Source organism: Sturnira hondurensis, unplaced genomic scaffold (genome assembly GCF_014824575.4).
Source record: "Sturnira hondurensis isolate 20B ecotype Veracruz unplaced genomic scaffold, ASM1482457v3 Scaffold0019433, whole genome shotgun sequence".
Classification (NCBI taxonomy): domain Eukaryota; kingdom Metazoa; phylum Chordata; class Mammalia; order Chiroptera; family Phyllostomidae; genus Sturnira; species Sturnira hondurensis.
Window position 1 is genome coordinate 721,850 of NW_028092064.1, and position 25,356 is coordinate 747,205.

General features: G+C 55.3%; 3 protein-coding genes across 3 annotated transcripts in view; 2 read left to right on the plus strand and 1 right to left on the minus strand.

Annotated features, from left to right (window-relative positions):
- Positions 1–1,398, plus strand: part of ATG13 (autophagy related 13) — a 40,185-nt gene extending 38,787 nt beyond the window's left edge. Inside the window, exon 19 of the transcript XR_005063918.1 lies at positions 1,386–1,398. The gene's annotated coding sequence lies outside the window, so the exon portion shown is untranslated. The remainder of the gene's footprint in view (positions 1–1,385) is intronic.
- Positions 253–19,419, minus strand: ARHGAP1 (Rho GTPase activating protein 1). Its single transcript, XM_037027978.1, has 13 exons — positions 19,314–19,419; positions 15,521–15,702; positions 15,217–15,312; positions 9,218–9,305; positions 4,489–4,620; positions 4,040–4,126; positions 3,740–3,838; positions 3,260–3,367; positions 3,097–3,173; positions 2,838–2,915; positions 2,316–2,444; positions 2,049–2,152; positions 253–1,933 (listed from the first exon to the last, which is right to left on the minus strand). Exons 2-13 carry the CDS (start codon positions 15,651–15,653, stop codon positions 1,754–1,756), a joined length of 1,311 nt encoding a protein of 436 aa, XP_036883873.1. The 5' UTR covers positions 15,654–15,702; positions 19,314–19,419; the 3' UTR covers positions 253–1,753.
- A 27-nt stretch (positions 19,420–19,446) lies between these two features.
- Positions 19,447–24,398, plus strand: ZNF408 (zinc finger protein 408). Its single transcript, XM_037027969.1, has 5 exons — positions 19,447–19,854; positions 20,143–20,420; positions 21,161–21,222; positions 21,445–21,704; positions 22,531–24,398. Exons 1-5 carry the CDS (start codon positions 19,737–19,739, stop codon positions 24,048–24,050), a joined length of 2,238 nt encoding a protein of 745 aa, XP_036883864.1. The 5' UTR covers positions 19,447–19,736; the 3' UTR covers positions 24,051–24,398.
- The last annotated feature ends 958 nt before the right edge of the window (positions 24,399–25,356 follow it).

Genomic DNA, 25,356 nt, shown 5'->3' on the forward strand with positions numbered 1-25,356 from the left:
CTGGTATGGGGAACATGAGAAGCAACCATACATTGATAGTTCTCTTTCTCCTCTTCCCCTTTCTCTAAAAATAATAAATAAAATCTAAAAAAAAAATCTGACCTCATACCCGTTCACAAATGAACGGGAGGAGGAAGGGGGCCAGATGAGTGGGACAGGGTCTTCCGTACACCCCATCTGCCCCTTGCACAGCCACACCACGTCCCCACCCTGCCCTGAACCTCCACACCCACTTCTCTGACAGCCTGATGAGCAGTTTCTATCTCCATTTTTATTGAAATACAAAAAGTGCACGGGTGAAATACATGATTGGTGCCAAGGAATTCATTAAGTGTGAATGTGAACACTTGATTCACAGTACAAGCCCCCACACCTCCCAGGTGCAGACCATGGGTCAGGGGGTAGGGAAAAGACCACATAGACCCACTGGCTCCCCAGTAAACAGGGCTGTGTGAACACCTGTTACGCAAAGGCGGGCAGAAAGCAGAGGCCTGTACCCAAGCTGGAGACACAGGGACTGAGAGGGCCAGCAGCCATGCCAAGTCCTGGGGAGCAGGCCCAGTGAGGTAGGGCCAGGTTCCACCCAGTTCCCAAATGGAGGCGGGCTGGTCAGTGAGGACCCACACACTACAGGCTCTCACCAAGGCTGTGGGGACAGGGCCACTGTGCAGGAGTTTCCCTACTGCCAGAGGTCAAGGCTGCAGGGGTGGGGGAGCCAGGGATTGCCAGAGTTCACCAAGGACTGTAATGCTAAAGGACATAACTGCAATGAGGGGCAGCCATCATCACGGGGGCCCTGGTCAATCTAACGAGCAAAATCTCCACCCAGTCCCTCCAGGCGTCCCCAGCAGGAGGAAGGAGCCACCTCAGATCCTAAGGAACCAGGTCACCTCCGGCCAGAGCAGAGGCTGTCCTGTCTGACTCCACAACAGACAGGACCGCATGAGCTTTAGGCCCAGAAGCCTTCCAGAGACAAGGCTTGGAGGCCGAGCCTGCCTGTCTGATCAGGCATTGGGGGTCCCTCGGGTGGGAGTGGCCTATCTCTCAAATGGGTGCTCAGACTCAGCCCTGTTACCCAAGCTACCAGGCCTGGCAGAAACGGGGGTCAGAACGTCCTGGGGGCAGTGCCACTTGGGAAAGGCTGACCAGGATCTGTGGAAGAGAAGAAGGCAGCAACAGGAAACCGACTCCAGCCTGTAATTCCTCAGCTGTGGAAATACCCAACCAAGGCTGAGCCACTGGAGGGGCGGATGGAAGCAGGGTGTTGTGCCCAGGCCTTCCCCTAGACAGGGAGGAGCCTCAGCAGGACTGTGAAGCCAACTCAGCCTTTCATTCCCCAGCAGTCAGGAGGGGCAGACCAGCCCCAGCTACATCCCGGCTGGCAGTGATTTGGCATCTGCACTCCCCAGGGAAAGAGGCAGGAGAAAGCAGAAAAGGGACTGCTGGGGCCAGTCCTCTCACTGGAAGAGCCAAGGCCAGCTCTGCACATCCCCGCGGGAACCAGGGATCCAAGGAGGCAAAAGTATAAGGCCAAGAAAAATGTCTCGTGGTCACAGCGAGGCCTCCAGGGCCGGTGAGGTGGGCTGGAAAGGAGGGGAGGAGCAGCCCAGGTGGCTGGCTCCAGCTTCTATCTCCCGGGGCCTCACGACCCCTTCCTGGGCAGGAGCCCTGGGCTCCCCAATTCCAGGAGGAAGGGTCCACACTGGGGTGATCAGAAAGGGGGGCTGGTGGGCAGGGGCTGGGCTCAGAGCCCCTAGGAGGCAGGGCTAGGGAACAGCTCCCCTTGGTGATCCAGCAGGAACTTGGTAAAGGTGTTGATGGGGTTAATGGCCTTGAGAGTGATGGCAGCATCCTTGGCCCACAGCAGGTTAGGGCCAAAGACGACGGCCAGGTTAGTGTTGGTCATCTTGTTCTGGTCACAGAGGGCAGACACCTGTGCAGGGCAATCAGAGGGCTGCAGCAGATGCCACAGACCCTGCCTCCCGTGACTGCTGGAGCTCCGCCCCCAGCCCCCTCATTCCCTCATCAGGTGGGTGGTGGAGTCTCACCTGTACCAGGAAGGCAGTGAGGAAGCGCAGCACCTGGTAGTTCTCCTCGGGCAGCGTCTGAAGGGCCTGCAGCGTCGCCTCCACTCTCTGGCTCTCATCAATGTCTATGAGGAATGAGGGCCCAGGATGCGGGAAGCCCTCACACGAGACTCGAGGGGAGACCCCAACCAGACTTTTCTCGGGGGACAGGCCACACCTGCCTGCTCCAAGTCCAGCACAGACCCCGCAGAAGCAGCTCGGAGCTGGGGAGGGAGCGAGGGCACTCACTGAGGAAGCCCACCACGTGGGGGTAGAGGTCAAAGGTGAGCAGGGGCTCGGGAAGCTCCCGAAGGAAGGTCTTGAGGATGACCGCTGGCAGGTGCAGGTCATCATACTGGTCAAAGTCCACAGGCAGCCCTAGAGGTGGGGGTGGGAGGGGAGGAGCTGGGACTAGCCTGGAGGCTGGCAGCCCCTTCAGAGGCCTCCCCTCTTCCTCTGTGACAAGGGGATGCGGGTTCAGGCCATCTGGGTGGAGTGGGCCCCAGCACACGCAGTTAGTCCTTGTCTTCAAATGAACCTGATCCCGGGCCCCCGGAGCCTGACGGACAAGGGAGCAGGACCCATGTGATTACACCAAATGCCACGAAACCTCCGACAGGAAAGCTGGGGCCCTCGTTCACAGGGCAGCCAAGAGCAGTGAGCCCCCTAAGAGTCACACACACGCCCCCAAGCCCACCCCCTTGGCCCCCAGCCCCTACTCGTGTGACTCGGACCTCCCCGCACGCCGGAGTACGTCCCCGGACCACTCACCCATGTTGTACTTCTGCTGCACTTCCCGCACAACTTGGGTGTTCGCGGACCTCCGGAAAATCCCCTCCGTGGTGAGAGCTGGGAACGATGGGGCCTGGTGGGTCTCAGAGCGGGGGGGGGCGGNGGGCGCGGGGCGGCAGGTGTAGGCTCCCCCACCATTCTGCCCTGGAGCTCCAGTCAGGGTCAGTGTGGGTGCTGGTGCACCCTGCCTGGCAGCTTCCCCAGGGGTGGCCCTGGAGGCAGGGGGCCCCGCACTCACCATTGGCCTGCAGGTGGGCAATGGTCTCCCGGATCACAAGCGGAATGGGCTCCTGTTCTGGGTTCTTCTCCTGGAGGCTGTGGGAACAGGGGCAGTGAGCGTGGCCTGCAGCCCGCCCCAGTCCCCAGGCCCCAGGCCCAGGCGCCCACTGTTCCATACTCACTGCTGCAGTGAGACCCCAAACTGCTGGTTGGGCAGAGGGGGCCGCGGAGGCATGGGCTTGGGGGCCGTGGCAGGGCTCTTCTGTGTGGACTTCAGGAAGTCGTCGTACCTGGGGAGCGGGCGGGGCGGGGCAGTCAGGCCCTCTGCCTGGCCCTGTAGTCACTAGGCAGCCCTCGTCTGTCAGCACTTGCGTGCTCTTTCACACGGTTCACTTTATTCAACCCTCGCAACAGCCCTGCTTTCCACACGAGGAAGGGAGAACTTCAGAAAGGGTCAGTCACATGGCTTCTAAGTGACAGAAATGGGATTCGAACTCTCTCTGACCCCCCTCCACGCTGTTTCATAATCACTGTATCGGCTTCCTCTGCTTGCCCTGGAGGTCTCAAGGCTTTCTCCCCACTTGGCTGGTGCATCCCACCCCCCCAAACAGAACCGTGTACACAGATGCCCCCAGGTGGGCACAGTCCCTGGCTGGCCTCACTTGAGCACTTGGCGAGGGATCCCCAGCTGCTCCAGCTTCACGTGCTCGCTCAGCTCACTCAGGTAATTCACATAGAAGATCTTCTGCCCAAACTTGAAGCTGCCAACGGAGGAGAGGGAGAGGGTCCGGAAATGCGCAGGCTGGGGCAGGCCTCTCAGCCTGCCCCTCAGCACCCCACCCTGGTCAGACAGAGGCCTGCCCCACATGGGCTGTTCCCAGGATGCCGGCCCTTCTCCGGCATCTGCTTCGGAGTTCACGGGGTGGTGCGGGAGACCAGCACCCCACCCTCGGCCCGCTCACCTGATGATGGGCTTAAAGAGGATGAGCAGCGTCTTGATGAACATGGTGGGGTGCACGATGTACAGGGCCTTGATGTTCTTCTTGTACCTGCGGAGGCACAAGGGCCATCACAGTGGTGTGCCAGGGGTGCCGCAGAGGCAGGCTTGTAATGGGCATTTTCTGATTTGACTATTCATGCAAGCCTGCAAAGTGTCGTTGTTGCTCCATTTTACGGATTAGGAAACAGAGGCTCGGAGCAGTTGTGTAACCTAAAAGGTCACAGAGTGAGTAAGAAGAGAAACTGGGGTTTAAGCCCAGACCATTCCAACTTCAGATTGTTTGCCTTTAACCCGGGTGTGAGCACCTGACTCCCCCAAGGCATGGAATGAGCTCCCACCCAAGTACAGGGCAGCCCAGAGCCTGACAGAGCTGCTAGTTCCAGAGCCACCCACTCCCAGACCCCCACCCACTTGCGGTCAAACTCCCGGTAGGCATCTCGGAGCCAGCTGAGAGAGGGCTTGTTGTCGCTGGTCAGGCCGTGGTGCAGGTAGAGCAGCGTGTAGTCGCTCTCCACGTACTGGTCCAGCGTGTGCTTCAGGTACCTTCAGGAGAAAAGACCTGCTTGAGCCTGTCCTGCACACAAGGGGGTCCCTTCAGACAGAAGCGGGCGTCCCAGGGCTCTCCTGCTTTTATCGCACCCCTTCCCCGGGAACCCCTGACCCTGCACTGCCCATCACGGCTGCATCACCTGCCGCCATGTCGTGGGGAGGAGTTGTGGCTGGGCTGGGCAGAGCAACGGCAATAATAACAACAACAGCTCTCTGTTTTGAGCACGGGCTACAGGTCAGGAGACCAGGACTCTAACTGGCATCCTCTCGGCACCCGTGGTAAAAATGGGCATCACAGGGCCCTCGAAGGACTGCCCAGTCAATAATAATGGCAGTCACCATTTGTCGGTATTAAGCTCATAGTGTCTGCCATGCACTTTGCACACATTATCTCATGCTTTCCTTGTGACAATTAAGGCAGGAGTTAGTTATCCCCTCCTTAAAAGTAAGGGCGATGAGGCTTAGAGGGGTCGAGTTTATCCAAGGGCCTCCGCAGAGCTGGCTCATGGCGGAGCCTGGAGGCGGACTAACTCCCAAGCCTGCGTTCTCAACCGTGGTGCGGCTCTCCCTCTTACACTAGAACTCCCAGCACAGGCCGTAAAGCCCTGCCCACGAGATGGGGTGGGAGGCCAGAGTGTCCCTTCCCCTGCTCCAATCACTGGGCTTTTTGTGGACCGAAAAACCGCATCTCACATCCCTATGCTCACAACATGATAGCTACCACCCCAAAGAAACATGCACTCAGTGTGGAGCCCGCCTGAGGAGGAGAGGTATGAAGAGAATAACCAAGAATTTCAGAAAGGGGGGAGGCCAGTGGGATGCCCTCCTTCCAGTTAGCCAGCCCCAGGCCTCAGTAGGATCCCCACTGGAGGCTGGGAAGTGGGAATGCTAAGGGCTTCCAAGGGAGGTAGGGAAGGGGGGAAGGGACATGGGGAGGGGCCCGAGGATGTGACTCAGTGCCCAAACACCACCTGATCTAACCTGGAGAGCGTAGCTTACACAGTGGTCCGTGGGTGCTAGGCGGGCACTGAGGTGTCTAGGAATGAATTACTGTTATGATTCCAATCACTACTGATACATAGTAACTTTGCAACGTTGAGGCCTTTGCAAAGTCTGTTCCATAAAGATGCCATTTCGTAGCTAGCGGCTCTCTGTGGAGCACGCCCGCACTATCCCCCACGATCCCCACCCCCGCCCGCCACCCTGCACAGTTTCCTTCCCTCTCCTTCAAAAGGGCCCTTCTTCTGCCTTTGTAACTTGTTCCCTGGGCCTATTTCTTCTACAACTCACTTCTCCCTCTGTGACTTTCTAAATGAGCTTCCTCTTCTAATTTGAGTCTTGGCTCTGAATTCTTTCCCAGCCAGAACTCGGGTCCTGAGGTTGCTGAACTGAGATGCAGTCTGACTCCACTGGTCTGATACCTGGAGCCATTCTGGCCCCCAAAACAAGCGAGCTCAATATACGTTTCTGATTTGAAAAGACAGCTTTGCGCCCTGGCTGGTGTAGCTCAGTGGATTGAGCGCGGGCCTGCGAACCAGACAATCGCGGTTCGATTCCCAGTCAGGGCACATGCCTGGGTTGCAGGCCAGTTCCTTGCAGGCTAACTACCAGCAGGGGATGCACAAAAGGCAACCATACATTGATGTTTCTCTCCCTCTCTCCTTCCCCTCTAAAGATAAATAAATAAATAAATAAAATTAAAAAAATAATAATAATAAAGATTCAATTAAAAAAAAGAATTAAAAAAAAAAGACAGCTTTGCAGGTGATAGAGACAGCATCTGTCTCGCTCTAGCAACATAAAGCTATAGTCAAAAAAAGAAAGTCCTGGCAGTGAGGCTTAGTGGGTTGGAGCACTGTCCCGAACACCAAAAGGTCAAGGGCTCAATTCCCAGTCACGGCACATAACTAGGTTGCGGGTTCGATCCCATCTGTGTACAGGAAGTGACTGATTGATATTTCTCACATTGATGTCCCCATCCCTCTCTCTCTTCCTTCCCCTCCCTCTCCAAAAAGAAATAAAATCTTTAAAAAAATATTTAAAAAAATAAACATCCTTTAGTGAGGATTAAAATTTTTTTTTAAAGATGGCATTTTTAAACTACGAAAGATCGCTAGTCACTGTAGAAACACACTCGTCCTTTGAAGGATGTCGCAGCCCCTTGGAGGGCGGTGTGGTGCCATGTATCTGAAGCTATAGATGTTCCTACTCTTTGCCCTGGTAAATATGTCCATAAATTTACCCTAGGAAAATAAGCAGAGATGAATGGAAACATTTGTGTAGAAGGCTGTTCATTGCAGCCTCTTTTATAATGGGAAAAAAAATCTGAGCAGCAAGCCCACTGTCCAACAACAGAGAGCTGGTTGAACAAATCACAGGACGCCTATAGACAGAATGCCCCACAGGATGCTCCTGTGGACAAAGCCAGTCCGTGAGTGCGGGTCAGGACAGCGGTCACCCTCTCGGGTGGGAGTTCGAAGGGAGGTTTGTGGGTGGGGCTGCCGTGGGCGGGTTCAGTGGTTCCAAGCTCATCAAGTAGTATTCATAACTGGGTCACTTTTCTGTATACATGGCATATGTCAATAAAAAAAATTTAAAGGATGTCTTTGATGACTGTTAAATGCTCAGAAGATGAAAACATTAAGATACGAAACCTACTACGGAGCCCTGTATATGTTATTTTAAAAAGCAGGAAGCACATACAGTACAATACTACCAGTGGTTTTCTCTCTGGGGGATAGGTTTACGGGCAACTTTTTAATACAGTTGTCTGTATCTTTTCTTCATGGCTATCTCCGTGGTTTAAAATCCCTGAAATCTGCGCCACTCGACCAATGTATATGGTGGCATTTCATGCATGTTGCTCACGTGATGCCCAAAATGAGGCTGCGAGGACATGCTTATTTTTACAGGGCTCGGGAGAGACGGGCCTCCACGGGCACAGCTAGTGAAAGCAGAGCTGAAGACGGCTGGTCCTCTGCCCCCAAGCTTCTGACACTTCCTGCTCCAGCCCCCCAGACCGGGCGGACAGCTGGGAGAACCAAGCTGGAGATGACCCGACTGAGAACAAGAGGGCAGGACTGACCCTTGCTGGACATGCCTCTCTGCTCCCACAGGGACTGTGACCAGGTCAGGTGGGGGTGGGGAGACCTGTGGGGGACACAGGCCCGGACGGACTGCAGACGGCTTCCTAAAGCCAGATGAAGCCCCAGAGTGGGTGCCACCTCCCTCCTCAGGCTCTCTCCTGAAAACTGGCTGTTTTCCCATCCCAGTCCTCTGACTTCCTCATACTCAGACAAGTATCTGGCCAGGAGTCTGTCACCTCCTTCGTCAGATGTGTTAAAACTATAGCAAAACAGGGGGTTGGGGGACATGAGACTCAGTCACCCTCCGGCTGAGCTCCCTGGCCTGCTCCCAGCTGGGCCACACACACCTGGGACAAGGCTCGGCTGCCCGTTTGAGGAGTGATGGGAACGGGGTTCAGGGGGCCAAAGAGAAAAATGTCACATAGGGCTGGGGAGACTCGGGCCTGGTCCTCGCTCACTGGGGCTACAAAGACTCTGCACTCAGGCCCTTCCGCTGCTGTGCCCCTGGGCTGTGCCAACCCCTCACTACGCCCTCCACACACACAACCAACTGGTCAGGTTCCCAAAGAGTCGGTCTGGGTGGTGCGGAATTTTCCGTTTCAGGGAGTGCTTTGAACTGGTCAGGACAGGAGGGCGAAATGGAACTGTCCCCACACAGAGGAGCGTCAGGGGGAGGCCCTGCACATGCTGGGGACCCCGAGCCCGCTCAGCCCTGGCTCAGTGATGAATGTTTGACGAACAGGGTTCGTCAAACTCCCACTTCCAATCAGCCTNCACTGGGGCTACAGAGACTCTGCACTCAGGCCCTTCCGCTGCTGTGCCCCTGGGCTGTGCCAACCCCTCACTACGCCCTCCACACACACAACCAACTGGTCAGGTTCCCAAAGAGTTGGTCTGGGTGGTGCGGAATTTTCCGTTTCAGGGAGTGCTTTGAACTGGTCAGGACAGGAGGGCGAAATGGAACTGTCCCCACACAGAGGAGCGTCAGGGGGAGGCCCTGCACATGCTGGGGACCCCGAGCCCGCTCAGCCCTGGCTCAGTGATGAATGTTTGACGAACAGGGTTCGTCAAACTCCCACTTCCAATCAGCCTCTGGATTTGCATCAGGAGATTTCTAGACTAACCAGAGCTATAATATGTCTTTGTCTAACAGAACCCAGACAGGATTTTCTTATATAAATGGGGAACGAGCACAACCACATCGGACACCATACCACTACGGTAATCGGCCCTCACATTTGGACAATATTTCACTTTTCAAAACATTTTTGCACGCAGTACCTCACTCCTACAAGGAAGGGGGGCTGGATGGTTATCCCCTGGGAAAAGTTTAGAAAAAGAGGGCTAGAAACCAGGTCTGACTCCCCCAGTGTAAAACAGATCCCTCAGGAGATGAGGGGAGGCACTGAGGGAGGGGGCCTGCCCCCCCCAGGCAGGAAGACTAAGGAAAAGGCCAAACCGGGGATCTGAGCACATGCCCCACCACCTGCCCTTAGGGTACTCACCCCAGGAGCTTGCTGTGGTCCAGTTGGTGGCTCGGGGGCATTCGGCAGGCACTGAACACAATGACCTTCCGTCCGTACTTGTCATCTCCTAGGTGTGGAGACAGATGGAACACGGTGGGTGAAAAATGAAACGAGAGAAGCAGGCTGAGGACCTGAAAGGTACCAGGCCTGCAGACCTGTACCAGTTAGGACAAGGGCCAGAGCAGCCCATGCAGATGCACTTTGGGCAGCTACCTGCACTCCGGGGGGGGCGGGGGGGGGGCGGGGGGCGGGCGGGGGTTTGCTGAAAAAAGAGGGACAGGTTGCTCTCAGAGCTGCTAAGCTGGGGTATAAAAAGATAACATGGCTTTGGCTGGTGTAGCTCAGTGGACTGAGCACCCCCCTACAAACCAAAAGGTTGCCGGTTCTATTCCCACTTAGGGCCCATGCCTGGGTTGTAGGCCAGGTCCCCAGTTGGGAGCATGCAAGAGGCAACTGATGTAATTCTCACACATGGATGTTTCTCTCCCTCTCTTACTCCCTTCCTTCCCCTCTCTCTAAAAATAAATAAAATCTTTATAAAAAAAAAAAGAAATAATGTGACTTAAAAAATCACACCTGGTGGAAGCAAGCCCAATGCCTACCAGCAGATAAGTGGGTAAAGAAAAGGCGGTGTATCCATACAATGGGATACTGTTCAGCCGTAAAAAGCAAGGAAATACTGGCATATGCTACATTGTAAGTCAACCTTGAAAACACGATGCTAGATGAAAGAAGCCCGTCATAAAGGGTTACAAATTGTATGATTCCATTTACATGAGCTATCTAGAATAGGTAAATCCATAGAGACCGAAAGCAAATTAGTGGCTACCAAAAGCTGGGACGGGCAAGAACAGAGCCCGGCTGCTTATGAGTACAGGGTTTGTATGGGCGTGGCCAAAATGCCAGAACTCTGCACAGGTCCATGTCACAGTGACTGCTAAAGATAGCCAGAATGCACAACTGAAAATGGTTAATGCTATGTTAAGTGAGTCTCACCTCCACGTTAAAGTCACACCCTTCAAAGTAATGCTGTCTTGCCAAACAATCACCTTGGAAGCCCACGCTTGCTTCAGAAGCACCCCCTCTGAGCAGCACGTGCTTGGGAACCCTCACCGAGGAAAGCAGCCTGGTGGCATGGTAGTGTCCCCTTTCTGACCAGTAACGACCCTTTCTGATTTCATTAGCAGCATTACTGACCACACCTGCCTCTAACTTCTGGACATTCCTAAGAATCACATCCTTTCTCGCTGAGGCTATTCCAAAGAACAGGGAGTTGAGAGGAGTTTGTAATGCCGCAGGAAAATACTCATTTGGATGTAATCTCTCTGGGAAGTCTGTGCAAAACTAGTCAGTTTGCTGGTCTGACCGTCTGGCTTTGTCATGAAGCCGGGGAGCTCCTGAGACACGCTATTTCCCCCACCCCAAGGTAAGATGCCCTTCCAGGGTCAGCATGGACAAAGCAAAGCCCAGTGGGGTCAAGGTCTGGTCCCTACTCTCCCAGGCCCACAGGCCTTCCCTGCAGCTCTACCCTCAGGCCTTTCCAGTCACCAAACCACACTTGCCCAATCCTGACTGCTTTCACAACCCATGAAACGCAGTGAGTCCGCCTCCCATCTCCCTCCGAGGACTAAGGATCCTCCACGCCTCACTGAGTGTCTTCTCCATGTTCAATAAGCCATGACCTTGATGATCCTTCTGTCAGTGACCTCACTTAGCAGTCAGTGCTTTTCCAAAGCGGTTGCCAAAGCTCTGACTCTATTCCCTAGGGCCGGGCCAGCATCAATGGAGACTGAAGGAGGCTTCTGGAATGTGGGCCAGGTGGCCGCAGCCCCTGCTGGCTACACTCCTTGGAAAGGCTCACAGGATTCTCCAGGCTTGGCTCCTGCCTCTCCCCGGGCTCACTCTGTGCGCACTTGTAACACAGAAGTGCTTTCGGCCCTGTCTGCGTTAGGCTGCTTTGAGCCTCTGCTGGGTCTCACGCCAGGCAGACCTCTCTGTGGACAGTTTTGCTCCCCTGCTCTAGGCTAACTCTTCTGAGTCCTTAAGACTCATCCCAGGCATAATCTCCTTCCAGAAGCCTGCATCCTCTCCTCCTTCCCCCAGACAAGTTAGCTGTCCCTCTTCACAGCTCCAAGCACGAATGCCACCCAGGATGCTCTGACTCCCCTGTACAGCTGTTGATGTGGCCGGCTTGTGAGCAGCTCGAAGACAGGGACCGTCTCGTCCATTGGGACTCTCTCACGCCAGGCCAGAGCCCAGCACGCAGCAGGTATTCAGTAAATGTCGGCAGCCGCACAAAGACGTCAGCCAGCATGCCACGGTGTGCGCAGCTCTGTTTCTGAGTTTGTTTACGGTATCTAGGTCATCAGACCGCTTTAGGCAGTGAATTTCCCAGAGCTTGGGGCAGAACTTCTCTGGACTGACAAGCAGAGAACCCTCTGCAAGGCTGTCTGAGGGGTAGATGGCGCGGCTCACCCAGCAGCAGGTCTATGTCGAAGAGCTGGATGCCGCCTACTCTTTTGTAACCTAGCCTAGATCCGGGCGCTGGGCTCCTTCCAGCCACTGGGGTAAGGTGGTGGGCGAACCCGTCTGGGGTTCGCTCTGATTTACTTCCCATGGGACTGGACAGGAGGAAGAAGAACAGGCTGGGATCAGACTGGCCAGCCCAGCCTCATGTACAATCTGAAACTTCAGAAATCCCTGGACCTCCTACCATGAACTGTGAAGGGAGGGACATCATTTGCCTACTCCCCTCAAAGCAGAGGAAGTGCCCCGGATGTGGGATGAAAGGCTGGAAGGAGCATGGGCATTCCAAAACCAAAGCAGCCTTCGCTGGCTGGCAGACTTGAGGATTTAGGCAGGACAGAAAAGTCTGAGCTCCCTCAGGTTTTTGAAGAGCTAGTAACTGGTGAAGCAGGCAACTGGGATGAAGGGCCAGAGCCTGGGCTCCATCCCTCAACTGGAAACCCAGTTTCCCAGCACCTCGTGCAAGGGAAACTGGGTTCTCAAACAGGGCCCCACTGCAGGTGTCCACCACCGTCACAACGTCACACACAATGTTTTACAAGCACAGGCATGTGTTTTCTAGGGAAACAGGTCCGTATCTTTCATGTTCTCAAAGAACATGTTTCATGTTCATGTTCTTTGTTTATCTTTCATGTTCCCAGCTTCATGAACCATTTCACTGGACCACATACTCCCCGCAGGAAGGAATGTGTGGCTTCCCTCAGTGAATCCTCAGTGCTGACCCCGGGGCTCGTGCTAGAGTGGGTGTTCTGAAAGTGCGTGTTGAGTGAGGTCAGGATGGGCGTGGGAGACAAAAGGAGGAGCAGTGAGGAAAGAGATGGCCAGGCCCCCCCACCCCCATCCCCACACAGGCGAGGAAAGAGACATGGGCAACTCAGGGTCTAGCCCCCACCCCCTTGAAATGCCCAAGTGCTTGGGTGACCCAGGCATTTGCCAGCAGGCAGGGCAACCACTTCTCCAAGAACATATGTAAAAAGGCCAGAACTCCCCTGCTGACCTCAGAAGAGAACAGACTTCTGCCCTGGAGACCGGAGGAGGGGCAGAAGGAGCAACAGCACCGGAGGGGCCAGAGGGGGAGGGGGTGGGAGACAGGGCTCCCTGAGGAGGAGGCACACATTGGAGAAAAGCCCCCGGAAACCACCAGCCCCCGGAGAATGAAGCCTCCGCATTCCCCAGATACCGATCAGGACCGCTTCCTGCTCCCCGGGTGGCCTGGGTGTGAATCAGCAACAGCACTGCTTCTCCAGCAGGCGTTCTGGGAACTGCCGGCCAGCCGCCACCCATCGGGCCCACAACCTGCAGAGCCAGGTGAAGGAGATGGGAGATGGGGGCTGGGCAAAGTGCTGGAGCCGGCTCGCGCATTTGGTAAATTGGTAAATTGTCGGGAATACTGCAAGTCAGGTGGCATCCCTTTGGTAGCCTGGAATCTTTCATGGTAGAAATTGTAAATGGTACAAATAATAGCCTTTTTTTTCCTTTTAGGAGGACCACTTTTCTGGGAAGAACCCACTTGGACTGAGTCAAATGTGACAGTGGAGCGTGACAGCCACCGCTAAGGAGGAGAGAGAGGCTAGAGGAGTTGGGGACACGGCCCCTCCTCTATCCCACCAAGGGCTCTTTCTCTGGTTCCTCATGCCAGGAAACACCCCCAGGATGTCGCCATGGTCTCATCGGATGACTGTCACTCTGGCAGTGCCAACCCAAACTCCTGTCAGCAGTCAGACAGGCACGCACCGGGACAGCCCCAGCAAAGGGGCCCTGGACCTGCAGCACTCAGCTCAGGCTTGAGGAGCCAGCATGCAGGCCAGGCCATGGCTCAGAGCCAGCCAGCCCCCTCCCCAGGCTCACAGCACGGCCCCTCCCTCCCTGACACCCCTTTCCCTTTGGCTCTGGATGTGCTTCCACAAAGCCCCCACACGAAATTCTTGGCTATTTCCGGCTCCCAGGCACTGCCCACTGCCAGCTCCCTGGAGTGGAGATGCAATTAAGCCGGCCCCAAGAGCCCTTCCTGATCCACAGCCCAGAGGCCACAGCCCAGACAGGCCAAGCAGGGAGAGCCAGGAACACACCTACCTGGCTGGGCCCCCTCAGGCTCATCACACCCTGGGGAGACAGAAACAGGTTGCAGCTCTGCTCACAGGAGAAAGGGGGTGGCCTATGCGGAGCGGGGAGCCTGCTCTGCCTTGAGACTTGGCCTCGTAGGCCAGGAAGAGGTCAGGATAGACTCCTTCCTATCAAGCAGCCCCCATGCCCCAGTCAGATTCACCTCTGGTAATAAGGAAAGTTCTGAGCCTTCATGTGACTCTCCTGTGCCCAGGTCAGGACCAGATCGGGAAAGAACTCTCAGCCTGCTTCAGCAGGGGTGAGAGAGGCCACAGCCAAGGCCCCCAACCCAGACCAGGGCAAGCTGCGGGAACACAGAGTGTTCCAAAGGTATCGTTGAAACACCTCTGACATTAGGGATAACCTTCTGAGCCCAGCCTTCAGGACAGATGCAGCTCCCTGCTGCTTCCCTACTGCCAGCTGCCTCCTGGGCCCTCAGCCAGTACCACACTGGGTCCAGGGACCCTGTGCTCCCCGCTCCCCTGGCCCGCTTCAATGCCTCAGAGCAGGGCCATGCTGTCACCCTTGCTTACAGCTGCCTGGCCTCAACAGTGAGAACAGATAACCATAGGGAAAAGACAAAGGACCTCGCAATTCATTTCCTCTTCCAGCATTAGGACCCTAAGGGCAGAAACCAGGTCACCAGCATCCCTGCTGCCTCACTGCTCCTAGTGTCTCCTGGGTCCTGCATTTCGAACAGGAAGGTGGGAGTGCACTGAGGCCAAGACCCGAGGGGCGCTCTGCACCCACTCAGCACACCTGCCAGGAGCCTGATGCTCCAGGGGTCCCATGGCCCCCGGCTTCCAGACTTGGAGGTAGGGTTTCCCAGGAGGAACTGGCACCACCCCACTTTCCAGAAACTGATGGGGCAGAAAAGCCAACGTGAGGGCAGCGGGAAGGGAGGTAAACGACCACTTCTCCAGGGCTGACTCCGCCCTCTGGGCCAGGCACTGACACAGTCACAGCGTGACCCTCTCAACAGCCCTGTCAGGAAGAAATCCTTCAGAGAGCAAAGCTGGAAATCCCACTCAGGGCTGTCTGACTTTGAAGCCAGTAATCCACACTGCCTTCCGCATACCATCCACCCAAGAAGATGGGGGGGTCAGCAGGGTCAGAGGGGGGTCAGCAGGGTCAGAGGTCAGGATGTGGTCACAGGTGAACAAACTAAGTGGCTACCACAATCAAGTCTATAAGTTTAAAGAATGGTCCTTATGCTCAGGAGCCTGAGGGTCAGGGGTCAGAGCACAGAATGGGCACTGGCCCTCCCCCAGGCCCCTTCCCTGTGGCCAAGGGGACAGCCTCCTTAGGCCAGACTACGAGGGAAAAGGTTCAAAGCTGGGCATGCTCACCTGCCACCTCCACAATCTGGTGCCGGGCGATGTCGTAGTAAGGGTCATCCCACTTCAGGTGAGTGACAGGTTCTGGGGAGCTGCTTTTAGAGTCATCTGAGGGACAGGGCAAAGTCACGGGATAAGCTTGGGGGGCTGGCACAGCGTTCTCCCAAGACTGGTGCTCTTTGCCCCCTGCCCCCCAGTAACGCTTGTGCTCCCAGCTCCACTCTGGCCCCCACCCTGCCTTCCTGCAGTCTCCCTCCAGCGGGAAGGGGTTCTCCGTCTAAGGTGCCGTGGCTGCCTGAGACCCGGCGGTGCCCACCTGACTTGGGGAAGTCAGGCATTTCATCCGACGGCCAGTTCTTCTCATCGATGGACGCCAGCTTCAGCTGGTTCAGAGCCTGGCTGGTGTCATCCAAGGTCAGGTCATCCTGCAGGTCTGAAAGTGGGTCCATGGCCAAGCCTGTGCCCCACAGCTTCACCCCACAGAACCTGAAGGGAAACCTAGGGGAGGGCAGTAGGGTGGCAGGTCAGTGACACCCTCTTTCCACCTATAACCGCCGCGGCAAGCCTCCGACTTCCTCCTCCCTTGTCCCTGTTCCTCAACACTCCTCATCCTTGCCAAGAGTTCCATGTGGCTCCTGGTCCTCCTGGCGCCACAGTTTGCTGGCACGTTGCCAGAAAAGGCAGCTGGGGCCAAGGATGGCACAGCTCAGCGCCTGCCTTCAGGTCCCCCCTCTGGACAGGGAGGACTCGTGCCAAGCCCTGCACTGCCTACCGCCCAGCCATTCAGTCATGCAGTCCCAGCTGCAGAGGGTACAGGCCTGTGCCCCCTCTCCTCAGGGGTCAGAGAGCACAGAAGCCTTCATGTCCCAGCAGCTGTGGGGTAAAGACAGTATAAGGACCTAAGGAGCACAGGGATGCTCCAAGCCTCTGAAGGGCAGCTGTGGCCTGGCTACTCCATCTCTGACCCCTGAGGTGGCCAGAGACCACAGCATCCCAGAAAATAGGCCATGGCCGACGGCCCCTTCGGGATTTGCCCCAGGACAGGGACCAAGAGCACAGAATGGAATCTGCCTGTCAGTCACAGCAAAAAGTCTGAAAGCTCCTGGGTCACCCCCCACCCCCAGCCCACTCTGATCTTTGCGGAGCTCCAGACCCTAACTTCAAGGTGGCAAAGGTCAACAGAGGGCCAGAGGGATCAGAGTGCACAGGTGGGAAAGGGGGAAGTTCATGACATCGTCAGAGTGCTGAGATACAGGAGGTGAAAAAGAGCAGGCAGGGAGGGGGAACAGCCGACCCTGACACTGGGTCTGACCATAAGGCAGCGGCTGCGTGCACCTTCTGCCCTCTGCAGTAACGGGAAGAAGCACATCCCTCTCCCATCACAAGCCTACCACACGGGTGGTGAGGGAGGGGATATTCAACTCAACCCACTCAGTACAGCCCCAAAGAAGAGGCTGCCTAAGCTCGCTGCATTCCTGAGTCCAAAACATGACATATATGGTCAGAGAACCCGCAGGGCAGATAAGGACTGCAGACAAGACCCAGCCAGGCACAGGTCTGCAGAGGAGAGAACTGCCAGCCGGGATTCAGACCCGGAGCCCCTCTGACGTGACAACCTCCTGCACATGTCACAGCCATGGACTCTGAATAGTAAACTGGCTCCCTGTGCCTAGCAACAACCATCCTGTTACCAGGGCAACCACACTGATTCAGTGGCAAAAGCTGTTTCAAGCTCCTGAGCCAAAGCTGAGCAGCCAAAGAGGGCCCCCACCCCCCAAAAAATCTTTTTCCTCTTCCTCTCCTCTGGCCTTTTCTGCTATCCTTCTTATTCACTACTTCTGCTTACCACCAAAATATAAGTCCCTTCCCATGAACCTCTACTATTTGGGAATGCACTTCTCTCCGTGAGCACTGCTGTGCCCCTCACCCCAGCTCCTTCATTTCCTTTCTACCCTCTAAGGCAGGCCCCACCTCGGTCCTGAAGAACCGGCCCCTGATTCATCTACATACTCAAGAGGCTGTGAGGGCTTGGCCAAAGGACACCGGGCCCCCGCCCCCACTGAGTATCAGGGACAGAATTTAGGCTCAAGTAACCCTCTCCAGACTTGAGCCTTCTCTCCGTGCCCTCCTTCTGCCCAGGCACCAAGGGCTGCTTCAGCCCAGCCCACAGCCATTCAGAGGAGTCTTTCTGCACACAGCAGGCACTTGATGCAATGGAAAAGGCACTCGATGTGGTACTGGAGAACTGGATTACAGTCCTGCCTAAACCAGTGAGTCGCAAAGATGCTGGACAGCCCTCTTCCTATCTGGTCCTAAATTTCCTCAACTACAGAAGTGAAGGTTTGGAAAAAGGACTCATGGACACGGACGCCAGCATGATGACTCCAGGGGAGAGGGGGTGGGTGGAGGTGGAAGAGGGTATAAGGGAATAAATGGTTATGGAAAAATGCAATAAAAATTTTTTTAAAAAGAAGTGAGGGTTCTTCCCAGAAATAGAATTCACCAGTGCTCTAAAGTACTTGTGCGGAAGTGAACAGGATTAGAAGGAACAGCTACAAACTGAAGTATGTGTGAGGGAGGGAGAGGGTCACCCTCTGAAGGGAGCCAAACTTGAACTCCACCTCTTTTCCAGTAACTCCTCTATTTTGTCAGTTCTCCCAGAACTGATACCACCACCACCACCACCACACACACACACACACACCTACCAACCTCCTCTTCCAGAATAACTAATCACTGTTGTTCCCACCTCCCAGCTGGACTGGCCTCTCTCACCACCCTCCAGCCCACAGCTGTCGCTGGCCCCCCTCCTGCCACAGTGAACCTGGAAGCTTAGCTCCCTCCAAGGGAGGGTGAGCGAAGCTAGTGAGGGGAAGTATCCTGGCAGCCTAAGACTCCAGGCATCTATGAACCCTGCTCCACTCTGCAAAATACTCCTTACTAGGAGAATAATGTTTTCCTTTCTCAGTAGGTAAAAATCTCCAGACTCACGTTATGCAGTTTTTATGTAGAGGTTTTAAGTTTTGGGCTTCTATGAAATTCTGATGAAATTTATGGTCTTTTTCCCTAAGAAAAATCAGCCCTTGCATGAAATCTTGCATGGAATTTGAAGGGTCTCTCTCAGGCCCTCTGAGAGACCCTGATTAAGAACTCCTGACCCATTCAGAATTACATCTGACACATATAGATAGATGCTCAGTCACTTGTTGAATGACTGAATTAATTCCTCTCCTGATAAGGGAACAAACATTTGTTGAAGGCTGCATAGCACCATGAACTGGACACACATTATCTTTTAAATTCACATCTGCACCAATAACACATGAACTACTAGGCCCATTTTACAGTGTGAGGAAAGTGAGCTCCAGAAAAATAAGCAAATTGAATAGAGTCATACAGTAGAGTCAAGATTTTAACCCATATCTGTCTAAGGTGGTCTAACTGTGCAGGTCAATCCTTCAATACTTCTCTAAGTGACTGTCATTCATGCAATTCTCCAGATTCAAGAAGGCTCTCCCCTAATCTCCTCAGAGAATAATAGAGATAACAACTTGAAATCACATTCTCTGGCGTGGGGATTGTCCTACTAGGAGCTCCAGAATTGTGAGACGCAAATCCTACAATACAACCGCAAGACTTTCGACTACAATCACGTTTGCATAGAGCTCCATGGTTTCCAAAACCTGGATTTGGTGCACTGATTATGAAATAGATGAAAGTGTGGCCTAATAATAGGTGGCAGGGTGGAACACTTCTGCCTCAAGTTTTTCTCCTCATTTCGCCAGATCGCACAAGGAAGAGAGTTCCCTTTCTCATGGGCTTGCTCCATGATGCCGATCCGACCTGAGCACTGCACTAGGAAGAGCAGGAGGAAGACAGTAAAGGAAGCTAACTCACTGTAGATCAGGGCGTGGGGCAGAATTCCCGCAGCAGGAAGGCGAGGCTCCCAGGCCCCATTGCACCCCTGCTCCCTTTTTCGAATCCTCTAGAATCCTCCCCATCCAGATTCCATCTCTTCAGAGGATCAGGCCAGTCCCTTCCCTCTCCACTCCACCCGCCCCCCGCCCCCCGCCCCTACCACCCTGGGAGACCCGCGCCCAGCAGCTCACCCAGGTCCGGCAATGCTCCCTTTGCCACGCCTGTCAAAGCTCGGCAAACATCCGGCTCCGCTGTAGAACGGGAACCACCCCCTCCCTGTCTCTTCACTCCCCAACCACTTCCGCCACACCTCCAACCTACTTCCGACCAGTGCCCTCGTCCAAACAAGGCTTTTCCTGGAGCTACACCCACTTCCTGTACGTGCAGGTCTGGGTTGAGAACAGCAAAATTGTCCGACTCATCCCTCTGGAAGGGAGACGACTGGGACAATTAGTTCCCATTCCCCATACTCGAATCTCTGGTGGGCCTCCGGAACCTTAAATTCGTATTATTCTCCAACAGAGTTTTGTTTCCCCAGTATTGCCAAACTCCCGGCCCTGTGCACCAATGAGATCTAACTTTTAGGACTCTTCCGAGAGTAAATTTGGCAGTCCATGGCTGTTTCCGGGGGGAGCGGTGAAGATGATGCTCACTTCCGGCGGAGGGAGGCTCTTCGACCCGGGATGGAAGAGGTGGCCGAGCTGCTCTTGGAAGGGGAAACGCTGCATTTCGGTGAGTGACCTGCGAAGTCGCCGACCTGCCCTGGCCTAGGAACACCTAACATTCTCTGGTCAACCCTCTTCCCCCGACCCTGTTTTTCCTGAGTTCCGGCACCTCTCCTGGTGCCCTCAGAGTCCCCGGGGGCTTCTTCACAGCCCTCAGACCCCATTAGACCTCCCAGGGGCTCCGTTGGAGCTCTTACCGATCTCTCAGACTCCTGAGGCCAGAGAAGACGTGCGGTTTCCTCCCCACCCACGACCTCTGGGGCCGCTCCCTCATTGCCTTCCGATCTCCCTGCAGCCCCGGAGCCGAGCCTCGACCCGGGCTCAGGATGGAGCCCGTCCGGAGAAGGTCGTGCCCAGGACCTCAAAGACTCCCCGCCCTGGTCGATCCAAGCCGTCCTTGCTCTGAAGAGCCTCCCACGGGGTTTAGCCCTTGGCCCATCACTGATGGAGAAACAGCGCTTAGGGGTCTGGTGTGTCGGGGAGCCTCTGCAGCCAGGAGTGCTCTGGGGGCCGCTGGAAGAGGAGTCCGACCCCGAGCAGAAGGGCGAGGGGGTGAAACCATGGCAGAAGACGGTATGGAGGGGTTGGGTGGCTAATCACCACCACTGAACTTTTGGGAACGGTTCAGACAGCTGCTGGACAGCTCTACAGTTTGTTAGAGGAAGTAGGGCATTTTAGGAGATAGGACACGGTTTAGTTTCCTCTCTCCAGAGCTGTCCCTTCCCCTCACCTGCAGCAGTTAAGGAATTGAGATACAAAAAGTTGGTAAAGCTGGATTAATACAGTGTCATTATCGAGGAAAGTCTAGAGCAAAGATTTTGCTTTTAAAGAGCCATGGAGTCATACTAGCCTTAGTAGTTAAGCTGCTTAAATGGTATGTCTCATTTAACTTATATAAAATAAAGGAACGACTGTTCCCTTCATTTTAATCCTCCACAATTATTTGGAACAATAAATGAAATAGCACAGCTAAAGGGCTTTATTGCATAAGGGGTACTGAAAAAAAGAGTTGGTACTCGACTCTTCTTACTCCTTTTTCGGTTTGATACTCACTGAAGGGCTGTAGTGTGTTCAGTTTAGTGACTCTCCATGCCCTGGGAGAGAGGTGGGGCGACCGTTTTTCTGGTCTTTACTGAATGAAAAACCAACACAGCCCTGTATAGGCAGAGCCAGAGACCACTAGCCGGCCAGGAGCTTCATCTTAGGCCTCTCGAGAGAGAGAGAGAGAGGCTACATCTATTTTGTTTTGGTTTTCCCCCCCACTCTGGCCCCCTCAAACACATGGGAGAAGGACTTTTATTGGTTTATTTCAGGACGTGTCACTAGGCCCATGGGGAGACGTGTGTGCTTGTGAGCAGAGTTCAGGCTGGACCAGGTAAGTTACAGGAGAGTATGTAGTAAAGTTGCTCCTTTGAGGCTTTCTGTTGTGGCATGGGCTGGAACAAGAAGCCAGCTGTAATCCCCCACCCAGTGGTCTTTTGCAATGAGTGTTCCAAAGGCATGCGGTCCTTTAGGATGCGACTGACCAGGAGCTGGGGCTTTTAGGGAGGACCACTCGAGGAGGGTCTCTTGAGCTAGCTCTTGCTCTGCTTTGCAGTTTGGTGCAGCGGGGCAGGCTGGAGGGTGAGGGAAACGTGGCCCCGGTGTGGATCAGCGAGAGGCTCCACCTGCAGGTGAACCAGGTCGTGCTGCCAGGCTTTGAGTTGCTGCTGCGGCCCCGGTCCCCCTCCGAGGGCCTGGGCCCCACCCAGGCCAGACCAGAAGAAGAGGCAGCTGTGACTGTGGTGACAGAAGTGGAATCTGCTGTACAACGGGAAATGACCTCTCCTGGGGAGGATGCAGGAGAGCCTTGTACAGGTATGAGTCAAGTAAATGCTAACTTCCCAGATTATCACCGAAACAACTTGCTGATAAGACAAAGCAGAGCTTACAGCCCAAGAAGGCAAGGTAGACACTGTCCCTGTAGCTTTTCTGAGGAGGCAGGGCAAAGCCTGGACGAGTGTTGAAAGTTTGAAGTCTGGTGTAAGGTGTGTGTTTCAGTGTGGGGTGGGCTTAGGTTTTGATTTGCATTGGATAAGGAGCATGACGTAATGGTTTAGGAGTTGTAGGCACAACAGGCCAGAATTTTCAGACAAGAGGTTCAGAATCTTGAGGTAAAAATTGTCATTTGATGCTTTCCATAAAGAGTAATGAGTCTTTTCCTTGAAATGAACAGTATAGATATTGGCAACTCTCATCTTCCTGAATAAATCTCTGGGACCAGTAAGGTCCTGTTGATGAAGACAGCGAGCTGTGTATAGATTTTCAGTCTATTACATTTTTTCTGTCTGGAGTGGGGACTGGGTTCCTTTATTTTCAAATGAGCTAAGGTGAGGAGGAGGTGGTCTCAGCTCATCCTAATTGCATGTCTCCAGGAGACACTGGGATGGCCTTACCTGGGAATCATCCGGATGCCTGGGACTCTGTGATTCCCAGAAGTGCCTCCCCAGGAAGCACCTGAGACTGGACAGGAGGAGAAATGGGGTGTGTGGCTCATGCTCTAGGGCAAAGATTGATGTCACGGCTCCCACTGAGGTCCAGAGGCTGAACAGGGGAGACATATATTCTTGTAATTGCCTTGTGACACCCACTATCCCCACTTGCTCGTCTCTCTTGACTCCAGCACTTCACTCTTGCTCCACAGACTCTGGTCTCCAGTCACCCCTTGGCATCCAGGCAGAGAGTATGGTGCACTCTGGACTTAAACCCCAAACCCAGGACCAACTTTCCCAGGAGAGACGATCACCTGGTCCATTGCCTCAGGGTGGCAGTGTGGACGAGGAGGACCCGCCCCGGGTGCCAGCCAAACCTCAAAGTAGCTCCACTCCCCAGCGACTCCTCCAGAGCAGCGAGGCTCCTCCCTCACCTTCTGCCAGCTGCACCCAGGTGCATGCTCACCTGGTCAAGATGTCATGTAGCCCCATTGACCCGTGCCAACGCAGAGCAAAGACCTCAGAGCCCAGCGCCCAGCAAGATGGGGAGCAGCACCCCAGCTTCTCTGCACAGTTGCGGAGCTCTCCTGTCCCGGTGGGAAGCTCCCTGAAACAGGGACGACGGTACCGGTGTGGGGAGTGTGGCAAAGCCTTCCTACAGCTGTGCCACCTGAAGAAGCATGCATTTGTGCACACGGGCCACAAGCCCTTCCTCTGTACAGAGTGCGGCAAGAGCTATAGCTCAGAGGAGAGCTTCAAAGCCCACATGCTGGGCCACCGCGGGGTGCGGCCCTTTCCCTGCCCACAATGTGACAAGGCCTATGGTACCCGGCGAGATCTCAGAGAACACCAGGTGGTACATTCAGGTGCCCGACCCTTTGCTTGTGACCAGTGTGGCAAAGCCTTCGCCCGCCGGCCTTCCCTAAGACTGCATCGCAAGACCCATCAGGTGCCAGCTGCCCCTGCCCCATGCCCATGCCCTGTATGTGGGCGGCCGCTGGCCAACCAGGGCTCCCTGCGGAACCACATGCGGCTCCACACAGGGGAGAAGCCCTTCCTGTGTCCTCACTGTGGCCGGGCGTTCCGCCAGCGGGGCAGCCTGCGTGGGCACCTGCGACTGCACACAGGGGAGCGCCCCTACCGCTGCCCGCACTGCGCTGGTGCCTTCCCCCAGCTGCCCGAACTGAGGCGCCACCTCATCTCCCACACCGGGGAGGCCCACCTGTGCCCCGTGTGCGGCAAGGCTCTCCGAGACCCGCACACGCTGCGTGCTCATGAGCGCCTGCACTCGGGGGAGAGGCCCTTCCCCTGCCCCCAGTGCGGCCGTGCTTACACGCTGGCCACCAAGCTGAGGCGCCACCTCAAATCCCACCTGGCCGACAAGCCCTACCGCTGCCCCACCTGTGGCATGGGCTATACCCTCCCCCAGAGCCTCAAGCGGCACCAGCTCAGTCACCAACCGGGGGTGCCCTCCAACCCCCCTTGTGTGCCTCCCGCTGTTGCTGAGTCCACTGTGGTCTTGCTGCAGACTGAGCCAGAATTGCTGGGCACATGCAACGAACAGACCATCTCCCCAGCCCAGGATGTCTTCGAGGTCACCATTTCTGAGAGCCAGGAGAAGTGCTTTGTGGTCCCGGAGGAGCCGGGCCCTGCCCCCAGCCTGGTGCTCATCCATAAGGACGTGGGCTTTAGCACCTGGGCAGAAGCGCTGGAGGTGGAGACGGGCACCTGACCCCCTCGCCTGTCCCCAGCAGAGCTCTGTATAAAGACTGGTGTTTTGTGCGTGTCGGATCTTCTTTCTCATTGGGTTGCCCAGTGGAGACTAGGGTCTGCTAGGAGAAGCGGGTCAGACTTCCCTTCCTGCTCACGGACCACCAAATTGGTTCCCAGTGCTTTAGGTGAACCTCGTAAGATGTCTATCCACTTGGAGTAGAGCTGTTCTGACTCCCTAGGAACCTCACAAAGGGCGTGTTGAGGCACTTCAGCAGTGGCCTGCTCCGGGAGGTGGTCGAGTAGTGGGCAGCTGCTGCCCTGCAGCGTGCTCAGTGCTGGGGCGGTCCCTCCCATGGAGCTCCCCGAGGGACGGGCTCTTCCTATTGAGAGCCAAACTGAGCAACTGTTAAGGGTTAAAAGGCCAGAGACTGAGCCTAGCTCACAGCTCAAAAGTACGATTTAGGCTGTAGGTTATTGGCAGCTTTTACCACCTGAGGGCTGTGAAGTTGGTTTTCTTCTGTGCTGAAGGACTCGACTCCAGTGCTGGAGGAGGCTAGGGGAAGGCCTGGTTGGTACCCTTCTGTGTCCCTGGCCCACAGTCACCCTGCTGAGGGAAGGAATGAGGAATTAATGTGCATGTACGGGGGCCTGGACTGCTGGGGACAAAGCTCTGAGCAAGACAGAGGCGGTGCCCCTTGCATAGCTCGTGGTCCCCTGGGGATGGAAAGCACTGGGTGAGACCTCAAAGGAGCTTCACCCTCAGCCCTGACTGTGTGCCAGTAAGTGAATTTATTTATATAACCCTTACAGCAACCCTGTGAAGTAGCTGGTTGCATTATTATTTCACAGATGGGGAAACTGAGGAACAAGATCTTTATCCTACCCAAGGTAACAAAGCTATTGGGAGGCAGAGCTGAGGCTCACACGCACATAGTCTAGTGCTGGAGTGGGGCTCTTCACCTCTGCCCTTTGCTGTCCCTCGTCTCAGCTGCGACTTGAAGGATGAAGAGGTACCCGCAGGGTGAGGGCAGCTGTGTGTGAAGCAGCCCTGTGAATGAGGGCCCGGAGGGGTGAGCAACCAAGAGAGACCAGCACCACCAGAGCTAAGAGTGAGGGGAGCGGGACGCAGCCAGGCCACCTCAGCAGTTCAGACTTTATTCTCAGGACGACTAGGAACTGAAGGGTTTTGAGCAGGGGAACAACCCGATCCAGTCTGTGTGTGACGAGACCCCTGGAGAAGGTGGGTGGGGGAGATGCAGCCGTGGGGAAATGAGTAGGCTGCTGAGGAGCGGAGTGGGATGGCCACCCCCACTGGGAGTGGGGGT